Source organism: Aulonocara stuartgranti (assembly GCF_965226115.1).
Source record: "Aulonocara stuartgranti genome assembly, chromosome: 5".
NCBI classification, from domain to species: Eukaryota; Metazoa; Chordata; class Actinopteri; order Cichliformes; family Cichlidae; genus Aulonocara; species Aulonocara stuartgranti.
In genome coordinates this window covers 17725849-17751980 of record NC_138943.1, presented here as the reverse complement: position 1 = coordinate 17751980, position 26132 = coordinate 17725849, and the positions used below count along the sequence as shown (strand labels likewise).

At 40.8% G+C, this 26132-nt stretch overlaps 2 protein-coding genes across 7 annotated transcripts in view; one reads left to right on the top strand and one right to left on the bottom strand.

Annotated features, from left to right (window-relative positions):
* Window positions 1-6466, top strand: part of pparg (peroxisome proliferator-activated receptor gamma) — a 42373-nt gene extending 35907 nt beyond the window's left edge. For all 6 annotated transcript variants that reach the window (XM_082534735.1, XM_082534733.1, XM_082534732.1 and 3 more), the window contains 3 exons: window positions 391-584; window positions 852-1095; window positions 3615-6466. In XM_082534735.1, the coding sequence (XP_082390861.1) occupies window positions 391-584; window positions 852-1095; window positions 3615-3862 (686 nt within the window). In that variant the 3' untranslated portion in view covers window positions 3863-6466. The remainder of the gene's footprint in view (window positions 1-390; window positions 585-851; window positions 1096-3614) is intronic.
* Window positions 1-26132, bottom strand: part of LOC309707429 (metalloproteinase inhibitor 4-like) — a 92257-nt gene that overhangs the window by 64563 nt on the left and 1562 nt on the right. The window lies entirely within an intron of this gene.

Below are 26132 nucleotides of genomic sequence, written 5' to 3'. Positions count from 1 at the left end.
TCAATGTTTGTTTGTTTTTTCACATAATCAAGATAATTATTAAAGCACACATATTAACCCCAATTCATTGCATTAGTTTTTCTGGGGAGAAAAGTGCAGTTTTTACATTTTTCAAGTCCAGTTTTACTGGTGCTGATAAATTATGTTACCTATTCTCAATGGTACCACTGTATCTTCTGTCATATTCTCTTCATCGGTCGATAATTGTATTGTTATTTTCTAAAAGTCTTGCAGAAAAATGGAGATGGATGAGGATCGAGAGATCTAGAAAGACACAAAATTCAGCAATTATCTGTTAACTCTTTGTTATTTTTAGCTTCTTATATAGTTAGCTTCTCTGTTTTTCTTGTACTCCTCCAACTAAATTAAGTACCTTCTCTCACATATCAGGCTACACGGAAACGCACCCACTGTCAGAGAGTGAGGTTATGAGAATGGCAGTCTTCGGTGGACAGGGAGAAGCAGACACTGTGGAGCTGCGTTTCTTCCAGAGCTGTCAGTCTCGTTCAGCAGAAGCAGTGAGAGAAGTGACAGAGTTTGCCAAAAGTATCCCTGGATTTGTCGATTTGGATCTAAATGATCAGGTGAGATTCATCAGTGGTTCATCCGTTCGGTCCTGATTGTTGTGGAAGATTTTTTCTGTTCTAAAACAACTTTAAAATAAACAGTTTTGGACAATTTCAATTCAGAAAATGATCAACGTAAATAAGTCGACATAATGGTTAGCGAAGCTCATTGCTGCTTGCAGTTCTAGATTTTGAATGAAAATGAAGTTACGACCCGACTATCATTTCTACTAAACTAAAGATCTTGCCAGATTTTGATACAGTCATTGTGTTCTTTATTTTCAGGTTACTTTGCTGAAGTATGGTGTGATTGAGGTTTTGATCATCATGATGTCGCCTCTGATGAACAAAGATGGGACCCTCATCTCCTATGGACAGATTTTTATGACGCGGGAGTTCCTCAAGAGTCTCAGGAAACCTTTCTGTCAAATGATGGAACCAAAGTTTGAATTCTCCGTCAAGTTTAACACGCTGGAGCTGGACGACAGCGACATGGCCCTGTTTCTGGCTGTTATCATTCTCAGTGGGGGTGAGTGTTTTTATTATTGTTTGTTTTACTATCTGCCCCCAGTTCACCTCTCCTGACCTTCGGAGGAGGAATCTGGATATGTGAATGGTTTGGAGCACTTCTCTTAAACCTCCTAAAACACTCACAGATTCATTGCGTCCACTGTTGGACGTTTAGAGTTCAGATTTGATTATGAGTATATCAGCACTTTATTGGTGCTGATATACTCATAAAAGAAAGCGTCTGCAGGTATACAGACATGATTAACATGGCATCTGTTGCACTGATGTGTTGAATGAACCGTTTTTCCATATATGGCAAGAGCATGATTGCATACATAAGATTAGCCTGGGGGCGGCTAATGGTGTCGACAGATTTTATTGACAGTTAAAATCTCGCCTCGGGTTCTCGTTCAAGAATAAATAACCCTTGCTGACCACATCGACCCAAGTAATTTGTCATCCAGATTTTATTATCATTGCAAGCTATTGCTAACATTACAGCAAGCGATTGCACCACAGTCTCCATTTTAGTCTGGAAATGCAACCACATGAGATCACTCACATTGCTCCCTCTGGCCTAATATTTCTAATAATTGTTTTCTGTATGTGCACGATGAAACTATTTCAAAATTGGCTTGGATTTTAAAACGTCTGTAGTCTGAGTTTAGACTTTGAGTTAACAGGACTGACACCATTATCGGTTAATATCTGTCTATTAAAGTGATGCTGCACACAGCTTAACCTTGCTTTGCGTAACAGCTGGAAGCAGGGAGAAATAGCTGTTCTGGCAGTGTTCCTTATTGAGGTAATCATGGCTGGCTACACAGTGAGAGGGATTGTGAAAATGTAATCAGTGGAAGCTATTGCATGTGTGCAACCCCCCGAAAAAAAAGAAAAAAGGGAAAAAAAAGCACAACAGCATGTAGCAATACGTTAAGTGTATGTAGAAAAATTGTCTTTAACACATGCAGAAAACCCATCAAAGATCAGCCAGCACCGAGAGTAGCTGCAGTGCACAGTTCAGTGTTTTTAACACATGGTTGACTCCACTACAAATCTTGGTCACATTGGGTGGTGCAGCGCAGTGGTTCTAACTGTTGCCTCACGGGAAGAAGGTAGTCATTTGAACCTCTTGGTCACCCTGGGCCTCTCTGTGTGGAGGGTTCCCTGTACAAGTTTCCTCCCATAGCCCAAAAACATGCATGCTAGGTTAACTGGTGAGTCCAAACTGGTCGTAAATGTTCATGTCAGAGCGTCTGATTGGCACAAGTAATAGTTGTGCCAATCAGACGCTTACTAAGCCTTACAAGCCTTACTAAGCGTGCGCCACATATGCGTGACATTGCCCCCTTGTTGGTAGCTACAACATGCATACGTGGGTCTGCAAAGTTCTATGTAGCATCTACTAATGCACTACTGTGTCAGCTGCTTAGCACAGTAAGAATACCATGATCACCTACCAATAAAACCACTTGTGCAATCTCATTTTTACGCCTTTCTGTTTCTGTACAGAGCTAAGCTAACCGCTTCCTGTTTCCTTGCCGATATATATTAAACAAATACAACACTGGCGACCCCATTCTCAGCTCAATATTTGGCAAAAATGAAACAAAAATACTTTTTTATTTTAAATATTTAAAAAAAAAATCATGATTCCAAGGTTATTTCATGTTATCGCTGTGCTTCTGCCAGACAACGTGAATTTAATTTACATCCATGTGTATATAAAGTAACATAGTTAACATAGTTAGCTGCTCCAAGTAAATCCAAGTTATCAGTTCTCTGTGTTTAACACACTATCTCCCGCCAGCCTCGGCCCACTCATAGATGTATTGGATGTTTTTGGGAAGGGAGTCTAGCAGAACGGCAGTAAACGGCAACTGCATCACGTGCAGGGAGATTTACAAACAGCAAGTTGCATGTTGATGACAACATTTTGACTCACTGTATCTTAAAGAGAAAAAAAAGGTGAGGTTTCACTGGCAACCACATGAGCAACTAACAATCACTCAGTCGAGTCGTTTTTATACAACTTTGACATCTTTTAACAAACATTTTTGTTCTAGTAATATCACAGTAAAGCAAGCAGGGACCTAAGGGTTTAAAATCTAAAATGTTAACAAATCAGACCAGCTTGTGAACACTTGAGCCTCACCCTCTTATGTCAACAGATTCTAACTGCTTAGTCTAGTATTGGTGATTATTATAGTGCTGCTTGATAAAAACCTGACCTTGGATAGCATGATGATTAAAATTAAACGTTTTATTTAAATATTAACCTAAATGACAAATATTATCTCTTGAAATCGAGATAAGTATTCTTAACTTAAACTGAGATGTTTTCTGCCAGTGAATGTGGATAATGTTTAGTTATTTGCACCTCTCCATCCAACGTAAGTTTTAAACTTTAGGTCATTTTCTATCGGTTTTATTTCTCTTCTTATGCCAATTTAAATTTTCATCTACCTGTTTTAATGGATTTTGGATATATTGTGGTCAGTCTCTCATTTATCCTCCTTATCTCTGTAATGTGTCCAGACCGGCCAGGCCTGCTGAATGTGAAGCCCATCGAGCAGCTTCAGGAGACGGTGCTTCATTCACTGGAGTTGCAGCTGAAGCTAAACCATCCAGACTCTCTGCAGCTGTTTGCCAAGCTGCTCCAGAAGATGACAGACCTGCGTCAGATAGTCACCGATCACGTCCATCTCATCCAGCTGCTTAAAAAGACAGAGATAGACATGTGTTTGCACCCGTTGCTGCAGGAGATCATGAAGGACTTGTATTAGAATTCAACAGGAGAAGAGGACACGTACAGAAAGGGGTAAAGAAAAATACAGTGCTGTGCAAAAGTCTTGAGTCACCCTTGATTTAAGAAGTAGGTTAGCAGTTTTATTGAAACATCTAAAAACACACATGGGAACACGTTATATAAATAAAAAACAGAGTGTGTACTTTAAGTAGTTCTCTGGAATAGCTCTCCAGGCTTCTTGAAGGGCATTCAAAGCTCTTCTTTGGATGCTGGCTGCCTTTTGTTCCATTCTCTGTCAACATGATCCCACACTGCTACAGTGATGTTAAGATCAGGGCTCTGGGGGAGAATAGTCCATGATAATGTGGTGATGTTCAATCATGTGTTTTTCTATCCAGGTATGCTTTTACTACATTGGCAGTGTGTTTGGGATCATTGTCATGCTGTAAAATTAAACCATTGCCAATCAAACACTTTCTAGATGCCTTTGTATGGTAGATCAAAATCTGAGCGTAATTCTCTGCGCTCAAAATTCAGTTTTGACAACATCTCCTCCAACACCATTGGCTGAAATGTCGCCCCAAACCATGACAGAGCCTCTGACGTGTTTTACAGGTGGTTTTAAAGATTCACTGTTGTGCCTCTGTCTTGATCTACAAACTGACAAGGACAATGATTTGAACCAAAAAGTTTAAGTTTGGATTCATCACTCCATTAGACTGGTTGCCTGGATTTCAGTCCGTTTTTTGTGTAACTTTCTCCTTGTTCCCCTTTCTTAAGAAAGTCTTTTTCAATGATGGCCATTTCTGATGAGGCTTCACTGAACAGTAGATGGATCAGCTGAAGGTGCAGATGCATCTCTCAGGTCTTGTGTCAGGTCTTTGCTGGTCTTTTCCTATTTCTTAACATACATTTCATCTGCTGTTTTTTAGGCCTGCCACTTCTTCCTTTGTCCTGCACTTGTTCTGTTTCTTCAAAGTTTTTAAAGACATACTGCACAGTTTGCTGAGAAATGCCAAGCTTTCAGCTAACAGCACTCTTGGAATCACTTTGGTGCTGAATTTTATTTTATGCCTGTCAGACTGTCAAACTTACCTTTAGCATTTTTATACATTCAACTAAATAAAGTATGCACTTTTGCAACGGGCTGCTGGTAGCAAAGTGACTAAAGACACATTTTCTTGGTTGTTTGCTAACTTGTCTGTAAAGTAGACAATTGCTTATCCTTACAGTTTGTTGTTTTTTTTTAATCCTCAATAGTAAGTGTTGAACAAACAAAACAAAAACATTCCTCTGAAAAGAACCAGGTATAATGACTGGACTACAAATGAGTGACAAAGCAGTCAATGTCTACAGAAAAACTTGAACTAAAACTAAAGAAATTCAGAAAACCTGGAGAACAATTGCTCAAGACCACTTGACCAAATTACAGGAAACTCTGGCTCCTTCAAAGTAAAATATGGAGAAATGAGAGTGACTGAAGACTTTTGCACAATACCATAAAAGAGAATGAAAAGAGATTGCTTTTAAAATTATGAGTTGAGATTAAGCACTTTGTGCTCTGTGTATGTGTTTTGGTTATAAAGTCATGTAGCCAGACAGACTGACTAACTGAAATTGAGAAAGAGATGAGGAAGACGAGGAAAACAGAATTCAGGGAAAGAAATGCAGAATCTGAGTATTAGATCTTGTCTAGACAGTCTGCATGTGAATAACTTGTGGTGCACAGTCATTTTAGCCTCTGCTGAGCCTGAACCCTCTGCTGAGCAGGGTGCCAACTTAAATATGAAACTACCACCTATTGCACCAAAAGTAGCGTCTGGGACAAACTGAAAGTGAGGGGATTTTCTTACTGGCGAGCTCGAGGGTAAAATTGTGAATGATCAACACAGCCAGCTTCAAGTGCCTCAAGGAGAAATGTATCACTGTGAATATATGACACCATGTCTCATACAATACAGTATGTGTTGTTCGTGTGCAGCTTATCTACACGGTCAATTGCAGCCATCATAAGCAGCACCAGCAGCAGTGTGTACGTGCTTCAATACCTCTGTGAAGACGCACAAATACATGAATGCTTACACACACGCTAAAGCAATGCTCAGACAGTCCTTTTCTGTCTTGGCATCAGGGTGAAAGTGCTATCTCTTTTTAATCAGCTTTAACCAAAAACAGAAATCAGATTATTGCCTTTAACATATTTTAGACGCCTGCAGAAACTGTGAGAAACTGTTGAGCTGACCAAATGCAAATTGCCATGATGATGTTTGCTGTTTGCTGAAAAATAAAAGTGTATGTGCCATATTGTGCCTTCAAGAGTTTATCTTTAGCTGTTTTTTGTTTTGTTTTTTGTGAAGTTAATGTCATTTTAAAAACATTATATATATTATACATATTACATGTATGGTATGACTTTTTTTTAATTGTCAGATACAATTGATTTTTTGGCCTTGGTTTTATTTCAGATTCTAAAATACTGGTTTGAGTTATAATTTTTGCTAAGAAATGATTTTGTATGTGTGGACCAAATCTACTATATCTGATCCATCAAATGTTGTTTGTGCAGACAAAAAGAGTGGACTGATATGTTTGTGGGGAAAACAGAATAAAGAAGATGTAAATAAAATATTTTTTAACTTTTTACTTGAAGCCTGTCTTTTCTTTAAAAGCTGTGGAAGCTTGCTCACACATGTTTCACCAAAAACCATTTTTAAATACTATACTTCCTAAAGGCATTCCAGTCATTCAGACTCTTGGAAATCTGTTTTACAGTCATTACATCAGCTGCTCCTCGGTGTCTATTACCAAACACACACACGCCCTGTTGGAAAGATTGCAACACATGAACTATGTTGCACTGTGCCGGAAGACCAAAGTCTGTGGATACAAATATGAACAGCAAGCAGGGAAGTGGTTTTACTTTTTTAGAGTTCTGGTTTTTTTGGTTCTGTTTTTTTTTCTTTGCTTTTTTTTAGGTGGCATTACATTTTGTCTCTTTGTTTTGACAGACAAGAACAAAACAAAAAAGGTGTGTGTGTGTGTGTGTGTGTGTCAGGGGGAAACTTATAGAAATTCTTGGAAAAATAAGGATTGAGATGGGATCGCGTGCGACAACAAGGTCAAACTCAGGACATCAATTATTAACCCACTCGGACATCAGGTCAACTCGATGCCTGGCGCAACTTCACAAAGCTCTCTGACTGGCTGGCTCTTTGCCAAACAACAGCTCACAGAGTGTGTGATCACATGGTCACATGCAAGGGGTTAATCTCGGTGACAAAAAAACACTCTTAGGGGTCAGTCCCTACAAAGTTAACACTGTTAACATTGGTTAATATATTATAAGTTCTTAAACTAAACAGGTAAAATAAACAACATATGCTACTGAAAAGTTAAACTGAGACATAAAAATGTTATCTGTCTCCGTGTACAAATATGGTATTTTTCTTATGTAATTAATGAACTTCAGTCTTTATTTATCAGCCTTTAACAGGTAAACATCTACTATTGTCAGTGAATCAGACATGCTTATGATCATCATCTACACCCTGCCTCTTTATGAGAAATAAAACCATGATTTTTCTTCTTTTTTACTTCCTTAACATGCCTACACATACACAGAAACGGGCTATTTGTACTGTAATAACTAGTTATACGTGTAGTATTTTTGTATATAGGAACTTTATAATCCAGCTGATGAGCTGTTTCCTGGAAACCAGTGGCCTCTGCTCTTTCTCTTTCTGACTACCCTCAAGCGCAGTCTTGTCGTTGTGGGCAGGAAATAACCCTAAATTATTAATGTGTCACACCCTTAAACTATAAAATATACAGTTGTGGTCAGAAGTTTACATACACTCATCATGAGCATAAAAGCCATGGTAATTTGTGGCTTTTAATAATTTCTCTGAACTGTCCTTTTTGATGGTACAACATGCATCTTTGACCTTTGACCTTACAAAAATAAGAATTGGGTGCACAAGTTTGAATTAATTTTGGCTCAAATATATGCATACACTTGCTTAAATCTTTTAATGTGATGCTGAAAACTCAACAATGTGTTTTGACTTGACAAGGCTTAGACCTGTTAAATTCTCATTATGCCAGACCACAGACAAATTATTTTGTTTTGGCAGAAAAAGGATTTGTTTGACAGAACTTGATGGACTGATTAATAATTAGAATAATAAAAAAAAGTCCAATGAACTCAGTAAAGAGCAAAGAGGGAAAACTTTAGATTTACACAGGTTGGGAAGGTGTCTTGGAGCCATTTCTAAACAACTGCAGATTCCAAGATAATCAATTCAAACTATTGTACACAAGTACAAGTTATTTTGATGTGTCACGACTTTGCACAGACCTTGAAGAAGACCTAAACTATCCCCCTCAAGTTAAAGGAAATTGGTCAGGGTGTTGAAGAACAAACCAGTACCACCAAGGCTCAAACCTGCCATGAACAGGAAATTCTGAAACACCGGTGTCTACGTCAACAGTGAAGCAAGTTTTACATTCCCATTGCATCGGCCTTGAAAGATGCCTTGGCTCCAAATCAACACCTTCAGGCTCGCCCAAAATTTGCAGCTGAAAAAGCAAAGTGGCTTCTGGAGAAAAGGGTTATGCTGATTGACCTTTTTGGCCACAAAAGGTGAAGTGAGCAAAAGTGAGATTTTTAAATTTAAGAACACTGTACCAGCTGTCAAGCATGGTGGTGGTAGTATCATGCTTGGGGGCTGTTTTGCAGCCACTAATACTGGTACATTGCAAGTGGATGAAATAATAAAGAAGCGAGAAAACCTCCAAATTCTTCAGCTTCATAGCCAGTCAATAACTAAACAAGACAATGATCCCAAACGCACATAAAAACTGGTTTTGAAATAGATAAACCAGGCTAACCCTAAGCTTCAATTAAGTATAATTCATTGTATTTATATGGCGCCAAATTTATATTGTAAAGTGAAGACCCTACAATAATACAAAACACCAAAAAAAACCTCAACCATCAGATGACCCACTATGACCAAACACAGTGACAGTAGGAAAGAAAAGATCCCTTTTAACAGGAAGGAACCTCTGGCAGAATCAGGCTCACGGAGGGGCGGGGCCATCTGCTGTGACCAACTGCAGTTGAGGGGAAGAAGACAGGACAAAAACACATTGTGGAAGAGAGCCAGAGATGATTGAGTAACTAATGATTAAATGCAAAATGGTGATTAAAGACATAGAGAGTTAAAAAGTGTGGTGAAGACAAAACACAGTGCATCATGGGAAGGCCCCAGCAGCCTAGACTTATTCCAGCATAATAAAGGGAGGATTACGGTCACCTGGCCCAGCCCTGACTATAAGCTTTATCATACTGTAAAGGAAAGTTTTAAGGCTAATCTTAAAAGCAGAGGGAGTGCTTGTCTCCTAAATTCAAACTGGGAGTTGGTTCCACAGAAGAGCGGCCTGAAAACTGAAGGCTCTGCCACCCATTCTACTTTTAAAAGCTCTAGGAACAACGAGTAAGCCTGCAGTCTGAAAGCAAAGTGCTCTATTGGGGAGATACCGCACTATAAGGTCTTTGAGATTATCCAAGACCTTGTGTGTGAGGAGCAGAGATGGGCAGTAACGCGTTACTGCCTGTAATCTGATTACTTTTTCAAGTAACGAGTAAAGTAAGGGATTACTATTGCAAAAACGGTAATTAGATTACCGTTACTTTCCCGTAGGAACGCTGCGTTACTGCGTTACTATAACCGTGATTTTTTGCGAGAATGTCTCATGACAGTGACGTAAGCGAGTGCGCAGTTAGTGACAACAGCTGTGTGCAGATCAACAATGGATCGCATATCGATTGTGGGAGAGAGTATGAGCGTGCAGCGTTTAAAGCGTGGAAGTACTGACCTTACTTTGAGTTTGATTCCATAAAAAGTGACAAAAACATTAGAGTCCATCGTGCATGGGAAGAAAACTTCTTTTTACAGCAAAAAGAAACCCCTAAACTTCCAAGCAAGCACCGAGTGTGCAACGACGTCAGAATCAGAATCAGAAAGGGTTTTATTGCCAAATGTTGAGCAGGTTTACAACATTAGGAAATTGCTGCGGTGCTTCAGTGCAAACATAGTGTCATAAATAGCACTTAAATAGACATGAAAAAATAAAAGTAGGGATAAGAATTAAAAGTGCTACGTAGAAAGATATGTGCATGAGCTATACATGAGATATATACATGAGAATAAGAATTAAGAGTGCTACGTTGAAAGATATATACATGAGTGCAGGTGGTGATCAGTGCCAATCATGGAATGATGCAGTGAACACAGCGTAGGGTCATGTGTTAGTAGCGGGAACAGTCATATGGTTATTGTTCATGTGTCCAACAGCAGAGGGGAAGAAACTGTTCTTATGGCGAGAGGTTCTGGTGTGAATGGACCGGAGCCTCCTGCCTGAGGGGAGCAGGTCAAGGAGGCTCCGGTCCATTCGCACCAGAACCTCTCGACGTAATGGGAAACTCACAGAAACTCACAGATTCTTCAACTGACCGCGGCACACCTGCACCAGGGTAAACCTCCGCCTACCCCACTCCTGCTTTACAGGTGAAAATAGAGCAACAGGACCACTGAGTCTTTGACTTTATTTATGTTCTGCTGTGTTTTACTTGCATCTATTTGAAAGAGTGAGTGTAAACACAAAAAGTATTTTATTTTATGTGCTGGAATGTGTAGAAAATAGGTTTAAATGTTAAACTAATTTATTCAAGTCAGAGAATGTTGCATATAATTACATTTTTGCTTGATGCATAAAGTTAAAAGATTAAAACTGATAAAACAAGTTTAAAAAAAAGAGACTTTTCCATTTGATTACATTTTGTATGATGGATTATGTAGAAAAAGTAAAATTGGGCTGAAAGATCTATTGCTTTATCACCTCTTCAGGTTGTAAATCGTGTTTTTAAAAAGTAACTAAGTAACTAAGTAACTAAGTAATTAATTACTTTTGAAAATAAGTAATCAGTAAAGTAACGGGATTACTTTTGGGGGGAAGTAATCAGTAATTAGTTACTGATTACTTTTTTCAAGTAACTTGACCAACACTGGTGAGGAGAAGGATTTTAAATTTACTTCTGGAATTAACAGGGAGCAACGAAAAGAATATACTTTTTTTTATATGGGAAACATGCACTTTCTCTTTCTAGCCCCTGTCAGTACTCTCACTGCGAAAGCCTGAAATTACATGACATTCATGCCCATAATGACTGTATGTAAACTTTTGACCTCAACCTATATCTATGTATGTTTTTACCAATGGTATAGAAATACATTAGGTAGCTAGACAAAATCAAAGTTCTCCTTTATATCAGTATTATTCTTTTATTGTCTTCAGCTGGTGAATTTAAGTACAACTTAAGCTTTGTTTCTGGCCATTGGGTCAGTTCAGTGGGTTCAGTGTAGCATTATCCACTGAGAAAGATGCATGCATTTTTACCTAAGAAAAAAAATGTAATGTCAAAACCATGGACTCAAACAATATGGCAAGAAATAAACCAGCGATTGATTGGTTGGTTCTCAAGCCGAAAATGTGATGCGATTCTGAAAAGACACCATAGCTGAATCATATGTGTACTAAAGAAAAAGATGTATATCACTTTGGTAAGAAGGTTTTCGCTAAAACAGCTGCTTACTCTTACTGAATGATACAATCGTAGCAACAAGACTGAAACTAGAGAGAGTGTTGGTTTCTTTAAGTCCAAGAAACCAATGCAATTACCTGAAAAGTTAAAGCTCAATAAAGCTGTGAAGTACTGAAATATATGAAGTACTATATAATTGATACAAATTACAGTACAAATTGTACTCACTGTCGTCACTTTAAACCATTAGTTACACCACAAACATAAGTTTAAATTGTTTTAAATGATTAAATGATCTTCCTTCTTAAAAACATGACATTAAACTTGCTTCAGCTTCTTATCATGTCAAATCATGGAAAACTATTACGTTTAGAAATATGAGGGTGTGAGGGTCAAATAGGTTTTCACTTGCCTCAGAGTGACAGTGTTGCATTATGGGTGTGGGAATTCAGACAATGGAACAGAGTCCAATTACTCAACAACTCAAGTGCAGAGTTGAGGCACTTGACCTGAATTTGAGTAATTTAGTTTGACACCATATTAAAATTGTATTAGTTTAATTATTAACTTTTAGTTACTTAGTTACTTCACGTAGATAATACCATGAAAAATATGATTATTAAGTATTTTTTTCATCTCAAACCACCCAGTTTTATACAGAAAAGCTGAAAACCTCTTTCTCCGCAGCCTAATCTCTAATAACCTTATACACATAAGGCACTTATACGGAGTATTTGTACATTTTTAAGTAGGTTATCCAAATATTTCCTTTCTTTTTCTCATGACAACTACAAGCTCTGATCAGGCTGAATGCCTGTGAGTTGTAAAAGGGGAAAGCCAGGCACAAGTGCTGAGAGCAAAGCCTGGAGGACGTGAGAAAATAGCTGAATAAAGGGGACGTTTGGCCCCTAAAAATAAGCCTTTGAATTGGCAGATGATTGTGGGGGTTTCTGGCTTGGGGCCGGATGGTCCTCTCGGATGGCTGATGATGATGATAATTAAATCTGTTCTTTATGTCGAGTCAGCATATCCTCACTTTGTTGCAGTCCGGTCTCTGCTGACTGAATCCTGCCAAGATTCCCGAGCTGATCGGCCAAATAATTTTCAGAAAGTATATTTCTGCCCTTCTCTGTCCACACAGAGCCAAGTCCAAAGATAGCATTCATGATTTACACGGGGAAGTTTTGTTTTCGTTTGAGCTCCTTAAGATACGGCAGCTTCATTTTTCATTATTCTCTTTTGTTTTTAGTGTCAGAGAGGAATTCTACTCCCACCAGTGTGTGATACCTGACATGTGTGCATCCTCTGAACAAGCCCTGTTTCTGAAGTGATACACCTGCCACTGTAAGCTCTCAAGACGGTGTTTTATTAAGTCTGTTGTTTACACAGAAAACACCAAAGGAATTAAGGCCCTTCGTGTTCATGTGAAGCAAACATTTTAATCATTCAGTTGAAGAAATTATATGGATTGGAGCCTTTTATGGAGCAACAGTTCCTGTTTCTATTGTAAAACAATTACAGCCATTGTAAAAATGCAATAAAACACAGGCTAATACAGTTCCCTGAATCTGCTTTATGCCAATATTTCATCATCAATTTTCTTGTTTAACACTTATAACACAATCCATCTGCTGTCATATGAACTGATGCCAAGCAATTTAAACAAGAGCACAGTGCACAAGGAAGCTTTTATATGTTATTATTGGAGCATCCATTAAACCTAATGGATGGATGGATGACTTTGTTTGATTACAAAACTAGAAAGCTAGAAAGCAGACCTGTATTTTATAACAAAAACTGATGTGGTAATGCCCTAATAAATTGTGATGTTTGCTTTGTCAGTTACTGCAAGGATCAGAATGTTTTATGGACTGTTATACGTGATTTCTTCAGGTTCACATCTTCTTGAAAGCGCTTTAATCTTATTGTGTTTGTGCGTTTGTGACTTTCTGTAGCACATCAGTTTTTACAGGTCCCAGAGATGAAACTATATGTTTCTTAAATGACTAAAGTGGTGCCATATTATATCACACTCATGTGACACACCCCAGCATGGAAATGGTATGATGGAAATTTACAAATAAAAACAATGTGGAAATGTCTTGTGATTCTAAATGTCGGCCAGCATTTTTCAAATGGTGTGATTTGTAGTTTAATTGCCAAAGCTTTCATCACATCCTTCACCTGACTTTATCTTTGTCAGGTAGATTTTTTCCAAGTGATTCACTCACCGTTCAGCACCATTTGCTAACGTAAAATTATTGCAGTGCAACCTGATTTAAGCTCTCATGTGACTGACAAAGGTACAGGTAATGAACATACCTGACATTCCCGAGTTCCTCAAGTGAAAGGACTCGTATTAATGTCTCAGGATTTCTTCAGTTTGCCATGCGCAGACAAGCACATGTTTAAACAAATAAAACATTTTTAAATATTATTAGAAAGATATTTATAATAGATTTAAGGTCTTAGGTTACAGTGGTGGTGGGTCAGTCTTTTTCAGGCAAGTAAGCTCTCAAAAGCTGAAAAAAAGTTCAGTAACAACAGCACCAGCTATTGTCTTTTATTGTTGTGGACTAAAAAAAGAATCTTCATTCAGTTTATTTTCACTCCATATTTTTCCTCTTGGTAATCCCCCCTCTCAGCACGGCCAACTCCACAGTTTGAGAACCACTGGCTAAAGGACAGGAAACGGGGGACAAAACCCTCCCACCTACTCTACACTGTTTTATTGTTTTTGGGGGGTTTTTAACCAGTGAGATATCATGTGTTAAGGCTCTTCCCCAGTTTCCAGCATTTACTGCCTTCAGGAATTATCTTTATATTTTCCATTCAGATGTTAATGCATTTATTTCCTCTGTTTGCAACAAAATAATTAAGATGATGCTCTAGTTGCAAGTTTTTATGGTACAAGTGGACAAACAAAGCTGAACTTAATGAGTACTATATACAGATTTTACGGTAATGATCACATTGCTCCAATGAATTTTTAAAGAAAAGAAAAAAACATATACTGTTAATAATGGAGTCCAATTTTCACTTTGTTTATTGTGTGTTCTGTCTCTTTTTAAACCCACCCACCCCCTCCTCCTTCTCCCCCAGACCTATCATCAAAGTATCGTGCGGTTTTCTTGTAAATTCGGCTCTTACTGGCAGCTGCCTTGTAGTCTGTGCACAGTTTGATGCGTTTCTGTCTTTCATGTCAGAGTTTTTAAAAATCCTTCTTCTCACAATATCTTTTACTCATGTACTAGTATATTAGTATCGTGTGCTTTCCAAGGTTAAAATCTGAGACGAATGGATACAATTTCTTTAGAGAGAGCCAGTCAGTGATATGAGTTATCCTTCTGTAGTTGATGGTGCATCTTTTCCGAATCAAGGATTCCAGGTGGAAGATTAGATGTGCTGTCAGAAAGGCCAGAGTTTAAGATTTCCCCCATTTGTAGCTTTCTGTGGTTATGTGGTTATTTCCAGTAGTTACTCAATGTGGCTTTAATACAACTAAGCTTTTCCAGAGGTTCAGAGTGACCAAGTCCATTTTTCTCTTTTTGCACAAGCTGTATATCCACAAGTAGAATCTCAACCTCCCAATGAAAAGGCAGAACGACACAGACACTCAAATCTCAACCTGTCTTCATTTTGAGACACTTACACAATCCTAGAAGAAGTTAACGCAGCATAAATAGTGGTTAATAAAAGGTGCATTGTGCTGATGAACGTTTGTTCTGTTCAAAAAACATGTTTCCAAACAATTATTCCCTAAACAAGTGTTCCTGACTGCTGGAAATAATGGGTTTTTTTTTTTCATGACTGAGAGCCCTGGTGTTCCATAAACGTAGCGTGTTATCGCCCTCTGTTGACTGCTACAACAGGGTAATTTTCCTCATGAAGTGCTAAACCAAACCAGACTGTCACGCTGTGGTGAACTGGCCACACGTCCTCTCTACAGCTGCTGATTCTGAAGGAAAAATTTCTCTGATGTCAACACAGCGAACCAACCTTTCAGTTTATGACAATGACTCAGGAATGAGTTGATTATTTCAGCTCAGCAGTTCAGGTCAGAGAAAGAGCACATTCAGCTGCAAGGGGTGAACACCTTCATATCTTACTAATGATTACAGATTTCTGCAAACATGCATTAAACCTGGAGGAGTTGCAGAAATCTCAGAGGCTGTTGTATTGTTTTAGCTGTTTGAGCTGAAGAGGGGGGAGGAACAATAGTGGCCAGTAACAATAATGTAGTTGTCAGGACTGTGAGGGAGGCAAGGTCAGTGAGGTGCTACAGTAAACAGGCAAGCCCAATTCCTTCCCATGGCCCCCTGGCTTAAGTTAGGGGGTAAAAGAAGCGGAGTTAAAGCTGAATGTTTTATTTCACAAAGGCTAACATAATAATGAGTCTGATGAAACATTTCAAGGACATGCTGATTAGGTTTTGGGCTTTCTTACTCATTTGGATTAGCGCGGGACACATACCACAGTCACATAAGATTAGTACAAAGTAAGGGAGTAACATCATAATTCACAGAACTCTTATATGAACAAATGATCCATTTTTTATCCCGAGTAATAGATGCCACCAAATATTTCTATTTACATTCGCTCAGTTTGAATCATTTGTTCTTGATGTTCATTTAGAAATCTAAGAAGAAATTGCTCTTTTTAACATTTAAGAAAAAGGTTATTGGGTTAACTTTAAAGACATCAACTACTATTGGCCAACAATACTGGTCAAAAGTTTGAGAACACCCAAATTTTTGCAGGTATTTATTGGAATTCAAGTCATTCAAGTCCAATGATTAGCTTTAAGTGGTACAAAGGTAAGTGGTTAACTACCAGAGGTTAAAAAAAAAGGTATGGTTACCCAAAACTGAAAAATAATGTACATTTCAGAATTATACAAAAAGGCCTTTTGCAGGAACACAAAATGGGTTAACAATTTAAAGCTATTCTGCAGCAATGGGGGTTGATCAAGGCAAGGCAAGGCAAGGCAAGTTTATTTGTATAGCACAATTCAACAACAAGGTGATTCAAAGTGCTTTACAGAGACATTAGAAACAAAAACAAATAAAAAGCATGATTTAAAATTGATTAAAACAAGCAAACAAACAAACTAACTAATTAACAAACAAACAAAACAAAACAGTATATAAAATCAAAACAGATAAAATCAGAACAATAGATAAAATCAGTAGTTAAAATGTTAGTTTTGAAATTTAAGCTTAAAAGTGTGGATTTGGTGCTTTATTCAAATGCAGCTGAGAACAGGTGAGTCTTCAACCTGTATTTAAATAAACTGAGTGTTTCAGCTGATCTGAGGCTTTCTGGGGGTTTGTTCCAGATATAAGGAGCATAAAAGCTGAATGCAGCTTCTCCGTGTCTGGTTCTGACTCTGGGAACTGATAAAAGACCGGATCCACATGACCTGAGGGATCTGGAAGGTTCATACTGGGTCAGGAGGCCACTGATGTATTTTGGTCCTAAACCATTCAGAGCTTTATAGACCAGCATTAGAACTTTAAAGTCTATCCTCTGACGGACAGGCAGCCAGTGTAAAGACCTCAGAGCTGGACTGATGTGGTCCACTTTTTTGGTCTTAGTGAGGACTCGAGCAGCAGAGTTCTGAATGAGCTGTAGTTGTCTGACTGATTTTTTAGGTAGACCTGTAAAGATGCTGTTACAGTAGTCAAGCCTACTAAAGATGAATGCATGGACTAGTTTTTCCAGGTCCTGTTGAGACATCAGATCTTTTATCCTTGATATATTCTTGAGGTGATAGTAAGCTGATTTTGTTATTGTCTTAATGTGTTTTTCTAAGTTTAGGTCTGCATCCATCACTACACCCAAATTTCTCGCCTGGTTTGTGGTTTTTAGGTGTATAGATTGAAGTTCTCTGGTGACCTGTAATCGTTTTTCTTTGGCGCCAAAGACTATTACTTCAGTTTTGTTTTTGTTTAGCTGGAGAAAATTGTGGCACAACCAGTCATTAATTTCCTCAATGCATTTACCAAGAGCCTGTACAGGGCCTCGGGCTCCTGGTGACATTGTGATATATATTTGTGTGTCATCTGCATAGCTGTGGTAGTTTATTTTGTTGTTCTTTATAATCTGTGCCAGTGGGAGCATGTAAATGTTAAACAGAGGGGGTCCCAAGATGGAACCTTGGGGAACTCCACATGTGATACTTGTCTGCTCAGATGTGAAGTTACCTATTGATACAAAGTATTTCCTGTTTTCTTAGTATGTTTTGAACCAGTTTAGTACAGTTCCTGAAAGACCTGCCCAGTTCTCCAGTCGTTTGAGTAATATGTTGTGGTCAACTGTGTCAAATGCTGCACTGAGATCCAGTAAAACTAAGACTGACATTTTTCCACTGTCTGTGTTCAGACATATGTCATTAAACACTTTGGTCAGAGCGGTTTCAGTGCTGTGGTTCTGTCTAAAACCTGACTGGAAGGCATCATAGCAGTTATTCTGTTTTAAGAAGTAACTGAGCTGTTGAGAAACTGCTTTTTCAATGATCTTACTTAAAAATGGGAGATTTGAGATCGGCCTGTAGTTGTTCATTTGTGTCTTGTCAAGATTGTCCTTTTTCAGTATAGGTTTTATTAGTGCCGTTTTTAGTGATTCTGTAAACACACCTGATATTAAAGAAAAGTTGACGATCTGTAACAGGTCTGACTCTAAAGTCTTTGAGACCTTTTTGAAAAAACTTGTTGGCAGGACATCTAAACAGCAGGAGGAGGAGTTCAGTTGACCTAAGATGTCCTCCAGGTCCATCCATCCATCCATCTTCATCCACTTTATCCGAGGCCGGGTCGCGGGGGCAACAGCCTAAGCAAAGAGGCCCAGACCTCCCTCTCCCCAGCCACCATCCTCCAGCTTATCCGGGGGAATACCAAGGCGTTCCCAGGCCAGCCGAGAGATATAATCTCTCCAGCGTGTCCTGGGTCTGCCCCGGGGCCTCCTCCCGGGGCGACTTGCCTGGAACACCTCACCCAGGAGGCGCCCAGGGGGCATCCTTGTCAGATGCCCGAACCACCTCAGCTGGCTCCTTTCGATGTGGAGGAGCAGCTGCTCTACTCTGAGCCCCTCCCGGATGGCCGAACTTCTCACCCTATCTCTAAGGGAGAGGCCAGCCACCCTTCGGAGGAAGCTCATTTCTGCCGCTTGTATCCGCGATCTTGTTCTTTCGGTCACTACCCACAGCTCGTGGCCATAGGTGAGGGTAGGGACGTAGATCGACCGGTAAATTGGGAGCTTCGCTTTTACACTCAGCTCCCTCTTCCCCTCCTCACCACGACGGACCGGTGCAGCGTCTGCATTAGTGCAGCTGCAGCCCCAATCCGTCTGTCGATCTCCGGCTCCCTTCTCCCATCACTCGCGAACAAGACCCCGAGATACTTGAACTCCTCCACTTGGGGCAGGAACTCATCCCCGACCCGGAGTGGGCACTCCACCCTTTTCCGGCTGAGAACCATGGCCTCAGATTTGGAGGTGCTGATCCTCATTCCCGCTGCTTCACACTCAGCTGCGAACCGTTCCAGTGCGAGCTGGAGGCCCTCACTCGATGAAGCCAACAGAACCACATCATCCGCAAAAATCAGAGATGAGATTCTGAGGCCACCAAAGCGAAAGCCCTCCGCCACTTGGCTGCGCCTAGAAATCCTGTCCATAAAAATTATGAACAGAACCGGAGACAAAGGGCAGCCCTGGCAGAGCCCATCACCCACCGGGAACGAGTCCGACTTATTGCCGGCAATGCAAACCAAGCTCTTGCAACGGTTGTATAGGGATCGAATGGCCCGTAGCAATGGGCCAGACACCCCATACTCCCGCAACACCTCCCACAGGACACCCCGAGGGACACGGTCAAATGCCTTCTCCAAGTCCACAAAACACATGTAGACTGGTTGGGCAAACTCCCATGCACCCTCAAGTATCCTCGAGAGGATAAAGAGCTGGTCCAGTGTTCCGTGACCAGGACGAAAACCGCATTGTTCCTCCTGTATCCGAGGTTCGACTAGCGGACGAACTCTCCTTTCCAGCACCCTGGCATAGACTTTCCCAGGGAGGCTGAGGAGTGTGATCCCCCTGTAGTTGGAACACACTCTCCGGTCCCCCTTCTTAAAGATGGGGACCACCACCCCGGTCTGCCAGTCCACAGGTACTGCCCCTGATCTCCACGCAACATTGCAGAGGCGTGTCAACCAGGACAGCCCTACAACGTCCAGAGCCTTCAGGAACTCGGGGCAGACCTCATCAACACCAGGGGCTCTGCCACCAAGGAGTTGTTTAACTGCCTCAGTGACCTCGCCCCCGGAAATTGGCGGGTCATTCCCCTCATCCCCAGACTCTGCTTCCTCCTCGGAAGACGTGTCAGTGGGATTAAGGAGATCCTCGAAGTATTCCTTCCACCGCCTGACAATTTTCTCAGTCGACGTCAGCAGCGCTCCACCAGCACTATACACAGTGCAGGTAGAGCACCGCTTTCCCCTCCTGAGACGCCTGACGGTTTGCCAGAATCTCTTCGAGGCAGTCCGAAAGTCTTTTTCCATGGCCTCTCCGAACTCCTCCCACACCCGAGTTTTTGCTTCAGCCACTGCCTGAGCCGCATTCCGCTTGGCCTGTCGATACCTGTCGGCTGCCTCCGGAGTCCCACAGGCTAACCAAGCCCGATAGGACTCCTTCTTCAGCCTGGTGGCTCCCTTCACCTCTGGTGTCCACCATTTGGTTCGGGGATTACCACCACGGCAGGCACCAACCACCTTGCGGCCGCAGCTCAATGCAGCAGCTTCGGCAATGGAGATGCTGAACATGGTCCATTCGGACTCAATGTCCCCAGTCTCCCTCGGAATGCTGTTGAAGCTCTGCCGGAGGTGTGCGTTGAAGATCTCGCGGACTGGGGCCTCTGCTAGACGTTCCCAGCACACCCTCACTACGCGTTTAGGTGCACCAGGTCTGTCCAGCGTCCTCCCCCGCCAGCTGATCCAACTCACCACCAGATGGTGATCAGTTGACAGCTCAGCCCCTCTCTTTACCCGAGTGTCCAGAACATATGGTCGCAGGTCTGGTGATACGATTACAAAATCGATCATCGACCTACGGCCTAGAGCGTCCTGGTGCCACGTGCACTTATGGACACTCTTATGTTCGAACAGGGTGCTCGTTATGGCCAAACTGTGATTAGCACAGAAGTCCAATAACAAAGCACCGCTCAGGTTCAGATCAGGGAGGCCGTTCCTCCCAATCACGCCCCTCCAGGTCTCGCTGTCGTTACCCACGTGAGCATTGAAGTCTCCCAGCAGGACAACAGAGTCCCCAGGTGGAGCACCTTCCAGCACCCCCCCCCCCAGGGACTCTAAGAAGGCTGGGTACTCCGAACTGCCCGGTAACCCTATCCTGGGCAGGGTAAACTGTTCCCTCGATATTCTTTTCATAAGGGTCTTCTGAATCGCTCTTTGTCTGGTCCCTCACCCAGGACCAATTTGCCATGGGAGACCCTACCAGAGGGCAAAAGCCCCCAGACAACATAGCCCCTGGGATCCCTGGGACACACAAACCCCTCCACCACGATAAGGTAGCGATTCAAGGAGGAGGTCTTTGCTGTTAATAGGGTGAAACTGTTTGATGGTGTTTAAGCAGTTTTTCGGTGGACACAGTACATATTCTGGATCTGCTGTTGATGTACCAATTGCTTCTCTAATCTTTTGGATTTTTTCTGTGAAGAATTTGGCAAAGTCATTGCAGGCCATGGTTGAATGAAGTTCAGCTGCCACTGGCACAGGAGGGTTTGTTAGCCTGTCAACTGATGTCAGAGAAGTAGGACCTTCTTGCACTCCTCAGTTGTAAATTATAAATGTGAAGTTTCTCTTTATAGATGTCATAATGAACCTGGAGGTTTGTTTTTCTCCATCTGCGCTCAGCTTTCCTAAACTCTCTTTTTTCATTTTTCACCAGTGTGGAGTTTCTCCATGGAGACTTTTTCCTTCCAGAGATAACCTTCACCTTAATGGGAGCAATTGTATCCATTACATTTAACATTTTTGCATTGAAGCTATTGACGAGCTCATTGACTGAACCTCTGGGCAGGTCAGGTGTTAATGGGAAGACCTGGTTAAAGATCTCACTACTGTCTTCAGTTATACACCGTTTTGTGATCACTGCTGTTGATATATTTGTGTGGGCTGAGATTTTACTTTCAAAGAAAACACAGTAATGATCAGACAGGCCCACATCAGACACAGTAATCAGGTCCACTGATGAATACAGCTGCATTCAGAGAGTTTACAGTATTTAGTAATCCAGTAAAGTCCTGTTTCAGAACCTCCGACTGTTGTTTGGACACATCGTTTGACCCTGTATGCAGAACAATGTTTGTCACAGTTGGATATTCATCTGCAATTTGAAGAATTCTCTCCTTCAGGTTGTTGACCATATCGTTAGGAAAGCAGAGGACTTTAGTGTTTTTACCGCACATCCTTTGTACATCCTTTACGGCAGAGTCACCCACAATCAGAGTTTCAGGCCTAGCCTTTAGCTTTCCCTGTGGCCTTTTACTTTTCAAAAGATTTTCGGGCCTTACTTCGCTACTTTTAGATGGATGGTTGTCCGATATAGATCCAGGGTCCTTTGATAGTGGAGCAAATCTGTTCTGCAGTTTCACATTCAGTTGTTTTGAAGGTTTGTTGTTAACCTTCCTATTCACGGTTGTCCAGTCCTGTTTCCTCTCGTATACAGGGGTAGAAGAGCTTCTCTGTCTCGTACGAAGTGAAGGCCAGTCGGTTTCAGAGATTTCAGCTCGCTGTGCCCTGCCTGTGATACATCCTCCCCCTTCCAGGAGACATGATTTATGTCTTGGTTTTGCACCAAGACAGTCCAAGGGGGGATTATCGCTTGAGGATTTATAATAGTGCACAAAGTCTACTTTCTTGGTCATGTTATCTGTGCTCCTTAGCTGTGTACTAGCTTGCTCATCGCCATTGTTTTGAATCAAAGGCAAGGTTGTTTCATTTCCACACAGTCCATTTACCTCCACGTTTACTTCTAAGCGATGAATTTTTGTCTCCAGTACTGCAATCTTCTGCAGGAGGCTGTGGTAGTCATCTGTGGAGAGGGAAGGCATCTTGTTGCTAGTTAGCCTAGCGGTTAGCACCTTTCCAGGCTATTGAGGCTGCTCGGTGCCCAGACGCTGTAATCAGGCTTCAGCTGTGTCTAGGCCACAGACACACGGAGCGCTGAGGATAAGGTAACTATAAAAATGTTGCTGTTTCTGTTAAGAACACTTTAGTCCTAATGATCTATAAGTGTCCAGAAGCTATCGCAGGTAAGCTCATATGGAAAAAAGGGAAAAAATCAGCATAAAAATCAATAAAAATCAATAAAAGAAGCAAAGCATTTAAAGAGCAAAGAGATGAAGCGTCCACACTCACAAAGGGGGAGCCTTGAGAGCTGGTACTAGTAATTCCTATAGATGTTCCAACTTTTCTGGATTACTTACAACCCCCTCTGTCTGCATAAAGGCAGTGTTGGGACACACTGTGGTACCATACCCCAGTGAGCATCAGTTAAACAGTATTGTACTGCAGAAAGTGGTGTGCTACAAAAATGGCGAGAAAAAAGCAATTAACAACGAAAGAGAGACAGACCATCATAACACTTAAAAATGTAGTTCTTTCCTACAGAGAAATTGCAAAGAAAGTCAAGATGTCAGTGAGTACAGTTTCCTTTACCATCAAAGGGCACTCGGAAAACTGGGGCAAACTCTGACAGGAAGAGGTCTGCCAGACCCAAAAGCCACAAATGAATCAGAGGACAAGTTTCTGAGAGTTAACAGCTTGCATGATAGGTGCCTCACAGGACAACAGCTTCAAGCACAGCTTAATAGTGGTTGTAGTAAGCAAGTCTCAGGTTCAACTGTGAACAGAAGACTTCAAGCTGCAGCTTTGACAGGACGAGTTGCAGCAAAAAGGCCATTGCTAAGACGTCATGAAACAGTGCCATCCAACTGAAGACTGGAAGAAGATATTATGGACTAATGAATCGAAATTTGAAATCTTCGGTTCATCACACAGGATCCTTGTACACCATCAAGTAGGCGAAGGGACATTGTGTGGCATCAACTGTCAAACATGAGGGAGGAAGTGTGATGGTCTGGGGCTGGTTTGCTGGATCCAGGGTCGGTGACTTATAGAGAGTGAGAGGCACCCTGAACCAAACAGCATTCTTCAGTGCCATGCAATACCCTCTGGTATGCGTCTAGCAGTCAGGGGTTCATCCCGTGGCAACATAATGACCTAAAACACGAGTCCAAGCTATGCCAGAACTACCTCAGGAAAAAAGAACAAGATGGGAAGCTTGAAAACAGGGAGCGGCCAGCACTTAAACTTAAACGCCATCGAGCTGGTTTAGGATGAACTGGACAGAAGAGTGAAAGCAAAGCAACCGACACGTGCTGCACATTTATGAGACCTTCTGTAACAGATATGGGAAGAACTTTCTGAAGAATATTTGATTTCTACTGCAGAAAGAAGCTCTTCAGCTGTTACATCTGCCAAAGGTGGCTACTTAGATGAGTCAAAACTTTAGAATACATTTTGGTCTATAAATTGAGTCCATGATTTCTTTTTTAAGTTAATTGCTTATTTGTACTATGCTTTCATTTCAGAGTGCAATGAGACATTAGACGGCATAATTTTCAATAAAAACTGGAAAAATTGTTGACAAATATATATATATATATGAGGCAATATGGGAAGTTTATTAAGTTGCATGACTTGCAAAAATCGAAGGATGTGGAAAACTTCTGTGGTTCAACTTGTGGTGAACTTTTCCAGACTACACAGCAAAAAAACCTCGTGCCTGAAATCAAACATGACACATCTTTAGCTTTAGCAGAAAACAAGCGTTACTTGTGTTCCCACAATAGCACTAAGAAGAGTTTTTTATACGTCAGGTTTAGTTTAATAATTTTATTGCTTTGTGCAGTTTTGGAATAAGGTGGTGAAACCGGTGCAGGAGATTTATATTTTACTTGTCAAGAGCTGCCTCAAGGGGGTCAATTGACTGGTCAAAAATCTCCCACTCAGCTGACAGGGTTTATGAGTTTTACAGTGATGAAATTTCTCTGCTGTAAACATATGATCATCATCAGTTTAGGTCTCTGTGGTCCCAACCCTGGTTTGACTAAATATTTTCACAAACTGAAAGGACGATTCAGTTTTTAACTCTTGCTCATTGTTGAGCTTAAGTTTGGAGAAATAAACATATATAAAACAAATGTAAACCTTATATTTTCATATTTATAGTTAGTTAGTTAGTTAGTTAGTTAGTTAGTTAGTTAGTTAGTTAGTTAGTTATGTAACTGTGTGGATATTAAAGTGGTAAAACAACCAACCTTGCAACCTCGCTGACAGATGAGGCCAGAGCGGCGATTTTTTAATGCACAACACCACATTTTGAGAAATCCTAAATCAGCATATCAGCACAGACACCTCAAACCAACTGTGAGGCACAGTGGTGGAGTGGTGAAGATTTGGGCTTGTTTTGCAGCCACAAAACAAGCACAAATCTTGTTTTGGGCTTGTTTTAACTCACATTCTAGAGTTAAATGTGAGGCCATCTGTCCAACAGATGAAACTTAGATAAAACTGGGTTGCGCAATAAAACTGTGATCTCAAGCACAGCAGTGAATCTGCAACAAAACAGCTGAAAGCGAAAATGATCAATGTGTTGCAATAGGTCAGCTAAAGTCCAGACCTCAGCCGGTTTGAAATAGTTTGCAAACCTCAGTTTGCAAACTATTTCTATGAAGCGTGGGCCAGAATTCCTCCACAATAATGTGAGAGCCAAATAAAGTGAAACGGAAAATTATTAGTCAAGTTATTGCTGCTAAAGGTGGTTGTACAAGCTGCTGAATCATGGGCTGCACTTTTTGTGAAAACTTTCTATTTCATATGACAGTAACTCAAAGCCATGGCAGTTCTACTGAAAAGCTAATGGCAGATAAACCATTCTTTTTCATTTGTAAAGTCCACACATTTACTGAAAAAATGCAGTTAAATACTGTAGATCTCTGAACCCTCCATAGCCCATCTCCAGAATGCAGCAGCACAATACAAATAGAAGCTAACAAATCACACCTATTCTTGCTTTACTTCACTGTCTCCCAGTGAAATTCAGAATCAAAATTCTGTTATAAACATATGAAGCACTACATGGACTGTAAAGCCAGCAGTGTTGGGTAAGTTACTTTAAATTAGTAACTTAGTTACATTACTAGTTACTTCTATCAAAAGTAACTCAATTACTTCAAGTTACTCGTTACTTTCAGAGTAACTAGTTACTAGGGAAAGTAACTTTGGTTTTACTCAGAATTCTCTTGTTAATGTGTTGCTTCCGTAACTGGATACCCAGCAAGATTGCCGGTCTTCTAGCTTGCTTACTTGCCACAAGTGCACTGTGCCACCTACCAATAGAAAGGAAAAAATAATGTGCACATTTCCACAAGAGAAATCCCACACCTGATTCTATCCTAGCCTGCTTTTTACATCAAACACGAAAACTGCAGTCGTGGTGCTTGTACTCAGAACTCGGAAATTCTGCCTTCTGAATAGGAAGATGTAGGTAACACCAGACTGAAGATGAGCTGCATACAGGGCTGGACTGGGACAAAAAAATCGTCCTGGGCATTTTGACTAGAGAC